We start from the raw sequence: 15487 nt of genomic DNA, 5'->3' as shown, positions 1-15487 counted from the left end.
CCAATGGAAAACAGTGCTGACATTTGAATTGTATAAGATAACTCCCTCACAAAGAAAGCAGGCAAGGTAAGCCAGGAGTTATTGGAAAACATCATGATTTAAACCCAGGCAGAACTACCATGCCTCCAGGGAATTTGGGGCATTGAAGGGGACTGAACCAGGAAGGGATTGTGAGTAAATAAAGGGAGAATGTGTATTTAGTCACAATCAGGGCATTTTTCTTTGTTTTGGTTGTTTGTGTTGTGTGAATCTCTGCCTTCCTTCCCCCATTCATTAAGTAAAAGCATACCTAGAGATCAGATCTTCCAACAGGTGCACCTTTGTGGTAGAAAGAGGACTTTTATAGAAAGACTCTTTCTGGTGGGCACAAGGAGGACTGGCATCCTCAGAGACAGTTGGTAGTTCCAATTAAGTACAGGGAAAAGCTCTTGAGCTTAACCCATGATCATCCTCATGTTTAATTCTTTGTGTATTCAACAGTAAATGTAATGTGTCCATGTACATTAACTTTGGGCATGTCTAGACTACTCATGGATTCTGAAAAAAGATATGACAATTAGACACAAATTTGCAGATCTTCTTCCGATCCCTTTTTCAGAAGAGGTTTTTTTTAAAGCAGTCTAGGTGAGGATTTTCTCATTTTTTAAGGATTAAGCATTCTTTCGAAAAAGGGGAGTTTTGCGCAAAAAAACCCATCTAGACTGCTTCCCCCCAAAAAAAAACTATTCCAAAAAAGGGATCAGGAGAAGATATGCAAATTCACACCTAATTTGCATATCTTTCGGAAGCCACAGGTAGTCAAGACATAGTCTATGTTTATTCTAGACTTCCAGGAAGAAATCTCCGTCAATGTGGGCCAGCCTGTCCAGCACCATCTGTGATTTGGGGGCGTGTGATGGATAGGAGGAGTTCTGGCTAGCACCGGTGAATCTCTGTGTTTTAATTTGTTTTATTCGATTGCTCTGTAATACCTAGCCATTAAATATGCTTTATCAGGTAAATCTTTTTGTTTTAATAACATCACCATTTTTAAGGTGATGATTTGATTCTTGTGTCCTGGAAAGAAACAGGTCTACCTGTGTGTGTCTGCCTAGCCTGAGAGGTCAACTATCAAAGACAGGCTTTTCTTTTGTTTCTTTTTTCAAGCTCTTTTGTGGCAGAGGATTTTGGGGTACCCCGGGGAAGGAAGTCCAAGTGTTTTCTTCCTGCATTCAAGAGAAAGGGGTTTGTTGCACTTGGTGGTGACAGCTACCCCCCAAAGTCAGTATATCTGTGACTGGGGAGAACTCTATTAGACAGCATTTCAAGAGCCATGGAGCCCTCAACATTAAAAGGGGCTTTCTGCACTTCTCAGATGTACAGGAAAACTAGCAAAAAACCCAAAAACCTCTTTTTCTGTTTCTTTGAGGTCTGTTCTGGCATGTTTTACTACTAGCAGTAACACACTAATGGGTAGCCAGATACCATGATGATGAGCATGGCATAATAAGATTAGATACAGAGAGAGGGTAGAAAATTTAGAGAAACAATCAGTATTATCATTACAGCTCAGCAAATTGCTTTTAATGAATCATTTATCTGATTAATTTAGTCTCTTTTTCTGCATGCTTGTGGTTATTATGCAGATTGCAAGTTTATAACTTATTTGTTATTTGGAAGTATTTTTGAGGTTTTATTTTAACTCTGTAGGTTAACAGTGAAGTTATCTGAATAGTCAAATTGAGCATCACATTTTGTTTGTTTTATTGGGGAGATGGGCTTATATGAAAGGAGTGTTAAAAGAATTTTTTCTCCTTTAAGAAATTTTCAGCTATTCTAGGTGTCAAGTGCTCAGATTCATTAAGAGTAAATGATGAGCAAGTTAGAACCCACTTTCAGGGAAATCTATCTTCTCATTTGAAGATTACATCTGAACATTAATATACATCTGTCTTCTTAAGTAGAGAAGGAACAAGTATTTGCTAATACATGTATACACATGTTAGAAAGGGGACGTACATATGTTTGACTTTGCAACAAAATTTGCAACAAAATTTGCAAAGAATATTTTGGAAAAGATTTACACCATGAAAGAGTCACAATATGCTTTCAGTTTCTCTTTGCTTCAGGGAGCTCTAGCCATTTATCTGATGCAGATTACTTCTATCCAGCAATGATCCAGTCACATGGAAAATGAAATCTACAGTACTATGGCTCCTTTACAATTTAGGGTAGGGGTGAAGCAAGCATGCTTAGTGGGGTTGCTCCTCAAGAAGATGGTCACGCAATAGCATGAAGTAAATGAAAATGAGACATGAAGGACTTATACACCATAAAAAACAGAGACATTCAAATACAAAAATCAAAAGGAACAGGAGGATACATTTTATATTCAAATTTCTAAGAGGATACAAAAAGCAGCGCAGAGAAAAACTTTATAAATTAAAGTCTATTAACAAATGCACTTAATATCCTCTTAAGTATATATTGAAATTATTACTGTCTATTTGCATAAAGGTTATGCAAGTTAAATGAGTACAGTATTATGAATTGGTCTCTTGAGGTAAGAAACAAGAAAAGATAACTATGGATCTAAGTGCATGAAAAGAAACAGATTCATCAATGGGAAAAATATCTGAAGAATAGGAGATTGATTTGTTTTCTCATGAGATCAGCATGTTCCATCCCTCTCTTACTAAGTGCTCCTCACACCACCTCATCTGTAGGTTTTTTCACATGTAAACGCTATCTATTATAAGTACAGTATTTTTTGAAAGGTATAGGAAAAACTGCTCAAATTTCCTTTTTTTAATATAGCAGCTAAAAATTACCCCTATGGTAAATGTATTGCTAAAGTAATTAAACCAAGTTATTGGATAGTACGGTAATATGAAGAAAGACTAAAACATTGGCATGTTGTTCATAGATTATACAATCACTAATTTTTATTTGCTAAAACCCAATTATTAATACTATTTCTACTGTACTGGGTATGTCTTATTTTAAGTCTGGGATATCCCTTTTACCTGCATCTATTTTGTATAGTATCAGCAAGCATATGAAGAAAGAGCAGACTGCAGCTACACGTGCGAAAAACTGTACTGTAATAGTTTATGCAGGAACACCTATTAAAATGAATTTCTAGTCATATTTTACAAGTTAGACCTTATATTGTCTAATACATCAATATAAAAGATAAAGTTTATGCTTCATTAGCTAACCCACCACACCAACAGCTCCTTAATAATCCTAACAAGTACACTGGAAATCATAAAATATTGATGGCAATATAACATGCTGGCAGCTCCTAAATCCCATGACAAAGGGGTTAACATTTTACATATTGTTGTAAACATGGAGGCTTAGTTTCTTTTAAAAAAACAAAATTAAAGAATTGCTGCCTATGTTTTTCCTTAATCAACATGTAATCTACACTGCATTCTTAAAAACAAAAAAACCCCTGATCATCATGGACCATACAGCATATTAAGTGGGAAGCCTGGAGGAAGAAGGATGTCCCTTTGGGTATGTCTACACTACCCCGCTAGTTCGAACTAGCGGGGTAATGTAGGCATACCGCACTTGCAAATGAAGCCCGGGATTTGAATTTCCCGGGCTTCATTTGCATAAGCGGGACTCTGCCATTTTTAAATCCCCGCTCGTTCGAACCTTGTGCCGCGTGGCTATACGCGGCACGAACTAGGTAGTTCGAACTAGGCTTCCTAGTTCGAACTACCGTTACTCCTCGTGGAATGAGGAGTAATGGTAGTTCGAACTAGGAAGCCTAGTTCGAACTACCTAGTTCGTGCCGCGTGTAGCCGCGCGGCACAGGGTTCGAACGAGCGGGGATTTAAAAATGGCGGAGCCCCGCTTATGCAAATGAAGCCCAGGAAATTCAAATCCCGGGCTTCATTTGCAAGTGCAGTATGCCTACATTACCCTCCAAGTTCGAACTAGGAGGGTAGTGTAGACATACCCTAAGTGAGACAGACAGACATGAAGAGATTTTGCAGTAATCTCAGAAAAGGCAGTGTGGGGATGTTGACCCATTCCCCTTAGTGGCCCATTACATACATACATGATGAACAGGGGACATCCTCTTTTACTTGGACCACTGCATTCTTTAAAAAAATTAATTTAATCATCCTGGGCGAAAAGTAATGCAATTAAATGATGGTGTAAAAAAGCCAAGTGGAAAAAACATGCCCAATCCTCAAGTCAAAAGTGAGTCCTTACTACTCCCACTAAGACTGAATAAAGCCTGCAAGACTGGGCTCAATATGTAAATTAGACAAGAACTCTGAACCACTGAACATTGGAAAAGCTAACTTTTTTCTGACATTGCTTGAAATAAACATAGCCAATTGCCTTTCTTTTAAAAGGCTATTCAGTTATTTCCATCATATTTTGGGATTAATTTAAAAGTAAAAGCTTAGTTTTTGAGAGAAGCAAGTGTTATTTAAAAAAACCCTAAACTCCACCCAAAAAAAACACTAATATACCCCTCCCTCCAAATAAATTAGATTATTAGAACTGCAATGGTCAGAAAGCCCCACAGTTCAATTTACCACTTTGTCCCAAAGTCCAATATATGATACACAATGAAGGTCCAACTATGCAATGAAGTTGTAATGTCATAATTCACAATCATTGTAAAACCCTTGTAAAGTACACAGGAGAGTCTCTCTTTGGAGTGGGGATGAGGCTAATGGAAAGATTAGACAGTTCCCCAGGATTTGATGGCAGCTTGCCAAAAATGCCTGTGTAAATCAAAATCTCACGATGTAATAATGCATATAAGATAAGCAATATTGAGGATATATTCAATTCACTCCAATACCATGATGCTTCAGAGATGTATACTCAGAGTAAATATGTCAACAGCGATCATAATACTAAAGGGTGTAATTAATATGGAAGTGTGATTCCTTAGCTGGGGTGCAGCCTTAGTCTCAAGTTAAGCCATGCTATGTCCTCTGCATGATGAAATACTGTTCTTCTATGACACTTTACAGCACTAGTGCCTGCAAGTTAGGGATGGACAAAGCTAAGCTTGATTGTCATGACTCCAGCATGACTGAACAAATCTTGCTAATTCCTATTGTCTAAGGTAAAATTCTAACATCTCCTCTTGGCTGTAACCCTGGCGGTATACTACATCTGCCTGGCTGAGAATGGAAGGTAAGAAAACACACTTACGCCTTCACAAACATCCATCCACTATTTCCTCCAGTGCAGAGAACATATAGCAGTCACTTATTGAACACTAAGTTCTGCTTTCTCCATGTATACATATTTATTTAACTCAGAAGTGCTGCACAGTGGTCCTATCTCAGAAAATGCACAGGTCTTGTTCTTGCACATTTCAATAATTAATCAGGCTGCTCCATAACTTTTCAGCTTTTCAATGTATCATTTGCCTTATTCACATTCATGAAGCTCCATCCACTATATTTGCTCATTTTAAGCAATATCTCTTCCCAGGATCATCACGGTGAAAATACTTCAGATGTAAAATCAAAAGGCTGACTTACGAAGAACTAGAAGTCAACTGAATTTTTGCTGCAGAGAGAGTTAAGACACAGCAAATGATATATATCAAATTTATAATATATTTTAAAAATTAAACTAGATTTCCTGAAAGTAGATGGAAGGACCTTGTATCAGAGCAATCAAAAGCCAGATTGGTAATTGTATTCATACCTACTAAAATAAGCTCTTTATTTCATTTTATTATCTCCTGCTCTTTTCTTAAATTCTCAGGTTTTAATGAATTTGATTTACCCTAATTTTTGTAACCATACTCAAACTAGGAATGGTCTGGGTTGTTGTTGTCAAGGGGGGGTTGTTTTTTGCAAAAGATCATTTTAAAATTTCAGTTCAATGATTAACATTAATATACTTCACATTTATGTTATTAACAATATTATAATAAATGATAAAAAGAAAGCATGGATTCTAACCACTTTGTCCTCCTTTGGGAAAGCATCCAAGGAAGCGGAGTAAAGACAAAAAAAGAAATAGGAAGAGAAAAAGAAAAAGTAGGCAAATATTAATAGACAGATTTCAAAGAAAGACAATTCTAGTAAGTAGTTTCTATAAAGAGTTAAAAACATAATTAAAATAAACAAAAATATAACAATTGTAAATAAAAATATCTATACTACTACATGCACAGAAAATATATATTCTAACATGGAGCCATAGAAGCATGCCAAATTGTAGCAAAGAATGGAGAGGTCAAAAAAGAATGGAAATATTAACAATTAACGTGTCAGTTTTGCCCAGAGAAACCCATTATAAATGTTTTAAGGGCACCTAATAGGGTCCCTGTTTCCATCACAAGCCTCTTGTTTTCAAGAGTCTTTAACACTTCCTTTCCTAGAAACATTGCAAGTCAACATACCAGACAAAGTCTTAATCCAGTCATGACATCTAGTGAGCGTTTTGTTTTATTTACTTATTTTAAATGAACTAGGAGAATTTGACCATTATAAAGTTGTTAGGACTGTCAGAAATTGCAAGTTAACTGATTTTAGAGCAGTAGTACAAAACCAACAATCAGGTAAGCTATGAAACTGTTATCCTTTGACCCAGTTCCAATATGGTTAAAATCTATAGTGTGGAAAGGCCTTAAGCATGTTCCATAACTGGGCTAAAGCTCTAGCCATTTAGCCCAGTCATCTGGCCTAGTAAAAACATTAGGTCATGTACACAGAACAAACTGTAACCATTTCATAACTGGGTAAGGGAGCAACTATATAACCAGATTCATGAACCTCTTGCTTTTCTAGGATGGATGAGTCCTACCACTCAAAAACAGATTATTTTAAATGTTTGAAAGTCAGCCCACAGAAGAGACTTCTTTATTGTGCATAGATAGTGCAGTTTAATATACTCAATTGGTAGCAGCCTTGAAAAATCATCATGAACGTTTAAAAGACTAGGTACAAAAATATTCTAACTCACATTTACCCTGACAACAATTTTGATATTCCTAAAACCAATAATCTTTTTAATATGAGAGTAAAAAAAGTATTTGCCTTGTGTGACAACAGAGCAGAATTTTGTCATTCCGCTAGACAGAGTCCTGTACATTTGTGGATATCCACTTTATATACATGAATATCTGTGGCTCGTTTTTGTAGATATGGATGCAGATGCAGATACAAATTTTGTATCTAGAAGCCTGCAGATTAGTGAGCATTTTTACAAATGCAGATACAAAACTTTGTAACAGCACAGGGCTCTACTAATACAAAGTAACACTCTTCTAAATGTCTGGAGACAGAATAATAATTATGGCAATGACTAGGCACAAAAAGAAAAATCCAGGAAGTGATTTAAACCTTAATTCTGAATGTCTTTGGTTTTAAGTTACTTTAATTTAAATCACAAAATTTGACTTCATTTTAAATACAGTAAACCATATTTATGCTTGGTAAAATATTAATGAAGTCAAATATTGTATCTGGAACAAATTATGGACCAAGTTTATGTGAGACTAAAATTATTAGATAAGAAATAATTAAAACATGTTCAAGTTCTTCTGTATAAGCTGTGTTATACATACTGAACTGCCTAAGTTTACCTATAAAACAAAAGTAAACTAGATTTATTTTCCTATATACAGTAACTTGTTCTAATGATACCACCTGCCGGTGATAAGATGTGATGCACACACAATTTTTAAACTCTGAACATATTCAGCAGGTTGTGTGCAGTTGCATTCTGCTTTCAAAAAGTGCATTTAACTCCAAGTAAGGCTATTGGGAGTTATATGGGTATAATTAAGAATGTAACAAATGTCCAGTATAAATCTGAAATAACTGTTTCTGCGTTTCAATTTTTTTAACCTGAATTTCAAATTATCCTCAATAAAAAAAAATCTAGTTCAGAGAAGAGGAAAAGAGCATAACAATAGCTTAATTAAAGAAGGGATTCGATGTAGTAAGGATTTTGTTTCTTGTCAATTTTTGAATTGAGTTCATATAGAAATAGGAAGTTCCAAATATATTAAGGACAATGTCAAAGATTCTAGTCCCATGATACACATCTGGGAAACTGGACTAGATCTCACTATAGCTAACTAATCCACTGATAAGACAAAAGACTATTTAAACTAGGGATATCAACATGTAGTCGACTACATAATTAACCGATAAGCCTAGACTTAACAGTTAATCTTGTCGACTACACGCACTCCCACCCTTACTGCCTCTTGTGCAAGGGGGGAGCAAGAGCTGGTGCCTGAGAGCTAGCTTTAAGCAGGCTCCCCACGAACACTGAATCTGCCTGCTCCCCGCCCCTACCCTTGTGCAGCTTCGTCTGATAGAGAGGCAGCAGCATGTAGGGTGAGGGGGCAATCTGGTGCTGATACAGAGACAGTGAGAGGAGACAGCAGGAGACGGTGTTGGGAGGAGCAGGCATAAAAGCTGGTTCTCTCCAGCATCAGCTCCAGAGTGCTGCCTGTTCCTCCATACCTCTGTGCTACTGCCCCTGTTCATGGTAGGTCTGCAGCAAGCCTGGATCCACTGCAGATAAAGGCTGGTCCACAGCAGCAACCCTTGTCCATGAAGGGTCCGAGCTCCCTGCGGACAGGGGCTGCTCCCTCAGATCAGTCTCTGTCCACAGGGATATGAGTAGCTCAGTAGCTCCTGTCTGCAGCAGGTCTATCACCCCATTCGGCTGCCTCTGTATCAGAGGCAGCAGCATGGGAGAGGAGGCATCCAGTCTATGAGGAGCTAGTTTTTATACTGATAGAGATAAAACTGATAGAGGCGCAGCAGCATGCAGTGGCAAGGGGCATCCCACGAGTGGGGCCAGGAGCACGCTGGCTGCTAGCCCTACCCAAGAGACTAACATTTCACGCAGTTACACAGCTATTCAATTATACAATATCTAAAATCCCTAATTTAAACATTATGGGGCTAGAATATCCCCCAAAAATCAGTGTGTGGCAGCGTTCTTTTACATTGTATATATCACTGGACCTCTCATGTATGAGTGGGATAGTTAGCTGCCTCCAGTGGATCCATGATGCCACAGAAAAAGGGGACTGCTGTGACAGAGGGCTTCCATATAGATCCCTGGGAAACCTAAAGGTTAGGGACTGACTCTCCAGCTCATTTTATACAAGTGAAAAGGGTGCAAACCCCACCTGTCTGATGGCGATATCAGAAATTAACTCCATGAGAGGAAGAGCTAGTCCATGGTAAGCTATGGATACAATACAATTTAAATTAAATTAAACTAAACTGAAATGAATACACTTGGTGTTCATCAGTGCAATTCAGAAGGGCTTACATTCCCTTCACTGAGCTGATCATACTTTTAAACTGAAATACAAATGACCTTTAAACAAAGCTTTATGAAAAGGAGGTTTAAAATTCTACAGAATTAATCAAAATTGCTCAACAGGGGAAATTTGACAACATCTAGGATGGAAATGGTGTTTATCATCCCAGATAAAAATAAACATTTTTGCTTCAAACTATAGCTCAGTACTGTTATGCAATATATTATTTTACTTTAATTAACTCTCTTCAGGCATCATAAATATCTCTGTACCATCGAACCCGCCCCCCCCCCAGAAAGGGTCTATGTGAAACGATGAATGGAAGAGATGCTACAATAAGATAAGTGAGGAACAATTTCTAGCTTTGATTATATCGATATTTGCAATAAAAACTATACAACAGAAAACATACATTGTTGGATCGTAGAGAAACACGACCTCCACATCGGGCACAAAACTTGGTCCGGCAGTAAGAGCATAAATGGCCACAACCATCAGCAAACTTGGTTTTAAGACAGATTCCACATGTTGGTGCATCATCCTTGTGCTCTTCCTGGTAGCGGCGGGCTTCTTCACCTATTTTTCTTACTTGCTCCTTGTAGCTTTCAAATTGTTGATGCAATCTCCTGCACCGAAGAGAAAACAGTATAAAGCAAGTGCAAGACAAACTATTTGACTTTTGATTTACAACAGCATCTAATATTCAATATCAAGTTGAACTTCAAAGATTGCCCCACCAGTGCAAAAATTCAGATAAAAAAATCATATGAGTAAACTAACAGGAGCTAGTCAAAAGATGTCAGGTGAGTCATTTCTGTGACTAATACTGATTTCAAATATACAGTTGTGGATTATTTAAAAAAACCCTCAGAGCGTACACATAAGTGTCTAACGAGTATGAAAGTTAAATCTAAAAATACATGTCAATATTTGCTTGAGAAAAGTCTCTATTATGATTTAAACTCATGGTGGTGAAGGTAACCCTGAAAATGTGAACCAGATGCTGGCTTTGAGTACACAGACCTCTTTAAATAATAAATATTTTTGAGAAAAATAAGGACTTCTATTGATCTGAATGAGATGGTGAATGAAGCTTAATTATGACAATTTAAAGTTCAATATTGTTAGCTCATTAAACCTGTCATGGCTCAATTCCCCAACCTGGCACTTTGAGTGTAGCTATGGAGGACGGCTAGAAGAATAAACTCTGTAAGATCCTGTCTCTAACTCACAGAGACAAACTTGTCTGATTTCAGTTTCCCTAAGATCCAAGAAAAAATATTGCTGCAACCACCAAGTGTTAATTTGAATTTAAAAAGAAAAAAGAAAACCTTCTTACAGGGAATAGACCACTTGGGCAGCCCTTCCCTGAGGCAAAGTTCTCCCCACTCCCCCCAACCTCCATTTTACTTGGAATTGGGAAAACAACCAGGAATAATCCACAGAGAACAATGAGGCTCTGCTTCTCTTGGGTAATGTGGTTTAACTTAGTATGTAGGTTTAAGGACACAAAAATCAACTAATACCAGTTAACCAAAACAAAAAGAAAACACTTTTATTATTAAAATACAACTACTGATGCAAGCATAGTAAATGACTGGGTGTTAAAAGTCATGTATTAAAATAGACCCAAGGAGAATCCCAGAGCTGTAATCCTTAATTACAAAAGAACAGAGAAAAACAATTATCCAGAAAAGACATGTTTCCAAACCCCCAAACAAGGAAAACAATAAAAGCCTAATGGGCTATCTAAACTTTTCCCTATGTACACATTTCAGGGAGTCTGTTCCTGAGAGAGTCCATCTCTCCTGCTACCTGGGGAAAAAACCTGCTGCTTGCTCCAAACAAAGGGAAAAAAACCCTCTTGTTTGAAATTCTTTATGTGCATTTCATTGGCTGAATGCCTAAAGCCCCCTCCCTTAGGTGCATCTCCAAATTAGCTTAACTCTTTCCATACTCTCCAGGTAAGCCAGATTCTCCTTTGCGGTTTCTCTTCATGACAAAACCATACAAGAACGGACATCTACTCCATCTACTGTGAGTAATAGCACATTGTACTGCCACAAGTATGAAAATATTTCATAGTGGAAACTAGGACAGCATCACTACTTATTTTTTTCCTCCATGTGATCTCTGGCTTTCTGTCTAATATAACTAGCATGGAAGTCATAGATCCCATATAAGTGTGAGTACAACACTACAGAGAAACATTTATAAAAGACAAGCATATTTATCCAGTGTTTCTCAGGTCCTTAAGGAGATCCTCACGGCAGGGGCTAGAGGTTGAGGGGGGCAGGGGAAGGGAGGACTCTGGTCAGGGGACTGTGTGTGTAGGGGGATGGTCGGGGGAGGCTGCAGCCTCTCCCCTGAGATTCCAAGGCTGCTTTCTTTTTCTGTCCTTCTTGGGGAACAAAAGCAAAGTAGACATCTTGATTGTTTCCTGCACTCCCCAGCCAGAGTGAGGAATGCAACAAACTGTGCATTTTCCCCTCACTCCAAGATGAAGGGAAATAGCAAAAAACGTCCTCGTATGAATGGGAGGAAGGGGACCCCTATGTGTGAATGGAAGACTCAGGGCTGGGGGAAGTGTTGGGGGAGCACCCTGGCTTGGTGATTGTCTCTTTTCTGTATGACTTTATGAGAAACCCATTCTAGGCACATCTCATTTTCCTGGCACAACCAAACTCTTACCGTGTTTAAGTTATGATAAGAGGAAGAAGCTATATACCAAATTTGCTGGACCTAGCTCTTACCATTTAAGAGGAGTTCTTGAACAAACAGACAAACACACACACAATTGTGCCAAAATATAAAATAGATAAATACCTCATCATCCTTACATAGAAAGCACATGCAAAATTTTCAGAATTTTGTACAGTTTTAAATAAATAACTCCATAAGAATGATAAAAATATGAGAAATCTAAATATCTTATTATTGGAACATTCTTATATTACAAAAATAAATGTGGCTGTCTATGAAAGCCTTGATTATTCTCTTCATCGCTATATCCTGTTTTGAGCTGGCTACTTTATCAACTAGCTTTGAGATCACACCCTTTAATGTATTTTAATTATATATCTGTCTCTTGAGGGAGTTCTACATTTGAGTGAACTTATTTCTTAGTTATAAATAGAACTCAATCTTAACTAGTAACAACCTTTCTTTAAACTAGTTGGATATTCTTCCTTTTTTAGACGCTATTCAAGTTTTGCAATTCACTATCCAATTCACTAAGAGATTGGCTACTGGAACTCTTGATAAAATACATATATTTGGTATTAAAAATGGTTGTCCGTAATTTTTGATCATAGAAAAACACAATCTTCACATCGGGCACAAAACTATTTAATAACTGATAAATAATTAACATCACCATATGTGACCAAAACATGTCCAGTTTTAGAGCTTCACTGGTTTCAAATACTAAAAGGGCTGAAAAAGAAAGAGTTGAATAAAAACCTTAGTTCTCAAGGAATACTGGCACATTTCTTGTTCCAATGTTTGACCAACTGTAAGAGTAAGCAAAGAATGATGTTCTCTGTACTTGTTTTTGCCATATGAGTGTAAGTGAAAGATGGAATTCAAGAATAAATCCATCAGGAATTGCATTAATAATAGTCACCTTGCTAGGACACCATTCTTATAAATAAGCATAAGGGAAAAAAAGCAAAGTTAACCATGTTTTATTTTCTTTCTCTCTATATAAACATTATACAATGTATTATGTGTTTTGTGTTATTGAAAAAGCCAGCTGTAACACCTAAGACTTATTTTTGCTAAACCGCTTAAGCAACATTTGCAATGTTGGATTAGATAAAAGAAAAATGGGTCAAGAGTATTAGGGAAAATACTGAAAAACAATACTAATAGTGGTTACACTTTTGGATTTCACCTTTGGTATATAACTACTTTTATTAAAACAATGAGGAATCCTGTGGCACATTCACGACTTAAAGATTTATTTGGGCATTGACTTTTATGGGTAAAACCCACTTTGCTGATACCCAGTTTGCTGATGCCGCGTTCTTTTTACAAACACAAACTAACATAGCTACCCCTCTGATATTTTTTATTAAGCAACTAATGTCATTGTTCACATAAAGCTTCCTAATGAGACCCATTTAAAATGTTAAGGAAGATAATCAGTTATCCAAATTATTACAAGAGTAACATAAGTAAATCAATTATTATACAAAATGTATCCATCAAGAATTTTTCTTAATGTTAGTTCATTTGTGACCAAATTGGCTTTACTGCACCAACTATACACTTCCTACCATAAAAAATGTCCATAACTGCATATTGAGAAGCCTGCCAACAGGGGGGAGAAAGAAGGAAGTACTAAAGAGTAGGGGTTGTGCGACACTCCGGGCAGCGCTGAAGGCTGGTTGCCCTCACCCTGCTCCTTTCGGGACCAGGTGGCTGGTCTCCCACACACTTTGCTCAAGCTCTGGTCTACATTAGGAAGTTATTTTGAAATAACCCACCTTTATTTCGAAATAATAAGTGGAGTGTCCATGCTACCACGCCTGTTATTTTGAAATCTTTACTCCTGCTTTCCTCTAGGAATAACGCTTATTTCAAAATAGAGTTAGTGTGGACACTCCAATGCTGCTATTTTGAAATAACTACTCCCTAGAGTAATTCAAAGTAATTATTCCCCAGTGCTTCCTGGGGCTCTAAGTCCACGATAACAGAGCCTGCCTCGGACTAATTTTGAGACTCCCCCATAATGGGGACATGGTATTTCAATGTTATTATTTTGGGAGTTATTATTTTGAATTTAATTATTTCAAAATAATTTCCTAGTGTCCCAAGGGTCGGCAGTGGCTTTTGGCTCCACTACACACAGATAGAAAAAACATAAAAATGACTGAGGCTACAAAATGCAGACTCACTGAAAAACATGAATCTAAATTTGGGTGAAAGAAAATGAGTAGTTTTTGAAGTATTAAATAGTTCATTTTCCCCGTGTATTAGCAAAGTTTATTTGTTTTTGTTTCATATCAAGACAGTGTTTTCTTTAAGGGGATACCAAATGGTAGACACACGTGGTGTATCAACTGCAGCTCTTGTTTGGGATTCCTTTCTTGGCTCATTCCAAGGGTTGATCTTGTGAGACATGCATGTTGGCAGACGAGCACTTTTCATTTTATAGAAACTACGGGTACACATCTTATAAAATTCACATGTGAGATCCCACACTCCCAGCCTCTTTACTCACCACTCTGCTGAGATCCTGCACCACCAGCCTGCTTACTCATACCCCCCCAGCTGAGACCACGCCAGCACCCGTCACCATCCAGCTGAGATGTCACACCCACAGCCTGCTCAGACCACCCCTCCACTGAGATCCCCCCCACGACCCTCACTCATACCCCCCAAGCAAAGACCCTGCAACTCCAGCCCCTTCACACATACCCTCCACTGAGATCCTGAAAATCCAGCCCACTTCTGCACCCTCCGCCATCCAGAAACCTACTCCCACCCTGCTCCTGTACCTCCCTCTTGGCCAGACACCCTATCCCCAGCCTGCTCCTGCATCCTACCTCCCACACAGACCTTACACCTTCACCCGTCCTGCACCCCAGCTCCTGCCCAGATCCTGCACCCCCACTGCTATTCCACTCACTGGGAGCCCTGTTCCGCACACTCAACCTCTCATTTTTGGCCCCACCCAAAAGCTTGAGGGAGGCGCAAAATCCACTAACCCTGGATGCATTATCATAAGTATTGGGAGTTAGACACGAGAAGTCATTCTTCCATTCTACTCTGCTCTGATTAGGACCCAGCTGGAGTATTGTGTCCAGTTCTGGACACCACATTTCAAGAAAGGCATGGAGAAACTGGAGAAAGTCCAGAGAGGAGCAACAAAAATGATTAAAGGTCTGGAAAACTTGAGCTATGAGGGAAGACTGAAAGAATCGGGCTTGTTTAGTTTAGAAAAGAGAAGACTGAGAGGGGACATCATAGTAGTTTTCAAAACTAAAAGGGTGTTACAAGGAGGAGAGAGAAAAATTGTTCTCCTTGGCATCTGATGATAGGACAAGAAGCAATGGGCTTAAATTGCAGAAAGGGAGCTTGCCAGCTGCTTAAGTCCTGGGTCCCTGATTAGGGTTGCCAGGTGTCCGGTATTCTACCGGACAGTCTGGTATTTGTGCTCTTTGTCCGGTTAAAAAAAAAATCAGAGAATACCGGACATGTGCA

The 15487-nt window shown here is 38.2% G+C and overlaps 1 protein-coding gene across 36 annotated transcripts in view; it reads right to left on the bottom strand.

The window, feature by feature from the left end:
* The window catches only part of RIMS1 (regulating synaptic membrane exocytosis 1), a 468693-nt gene that overhangs the window by 298467 nt on the left and 154739 nt on the right, over positions 1-15487 (bottom strand). For all 36 annotated transcript variants that reach the window (XM_089777124.1, XM_075923725.2, XM_075923757.2 and 33 more), the window contains exon 2: positions 9690-9903. In XM_089777124.1, coding sequence (XP_089633250.1) covers positions 9690-9903 — 214 coding nt within the window. The remainder of the gene's footprint in view (positions 1-9689; positions 9904-15487) is intronic.

The sequence above is a fragment of the Pelodiscus sinensis genome, chromosome 3, assembly GCF_052426305.1.
Source record: "Pelodiscus sinensis isolate ZL-2025 chromosome 3, ASM5242630v1, whole genome shotgun sequence".
NCBI lineage: Eukaryota > Metazoa > Chordata > Testudines > Trionychidae > Pelodiscus > Pelodiscus sinensis.
The sequence above is the reverse complement of the archived record's forward strand: the minus strand, read 5'-3'. Positions and strand labels throughout refer to the sequence as shown.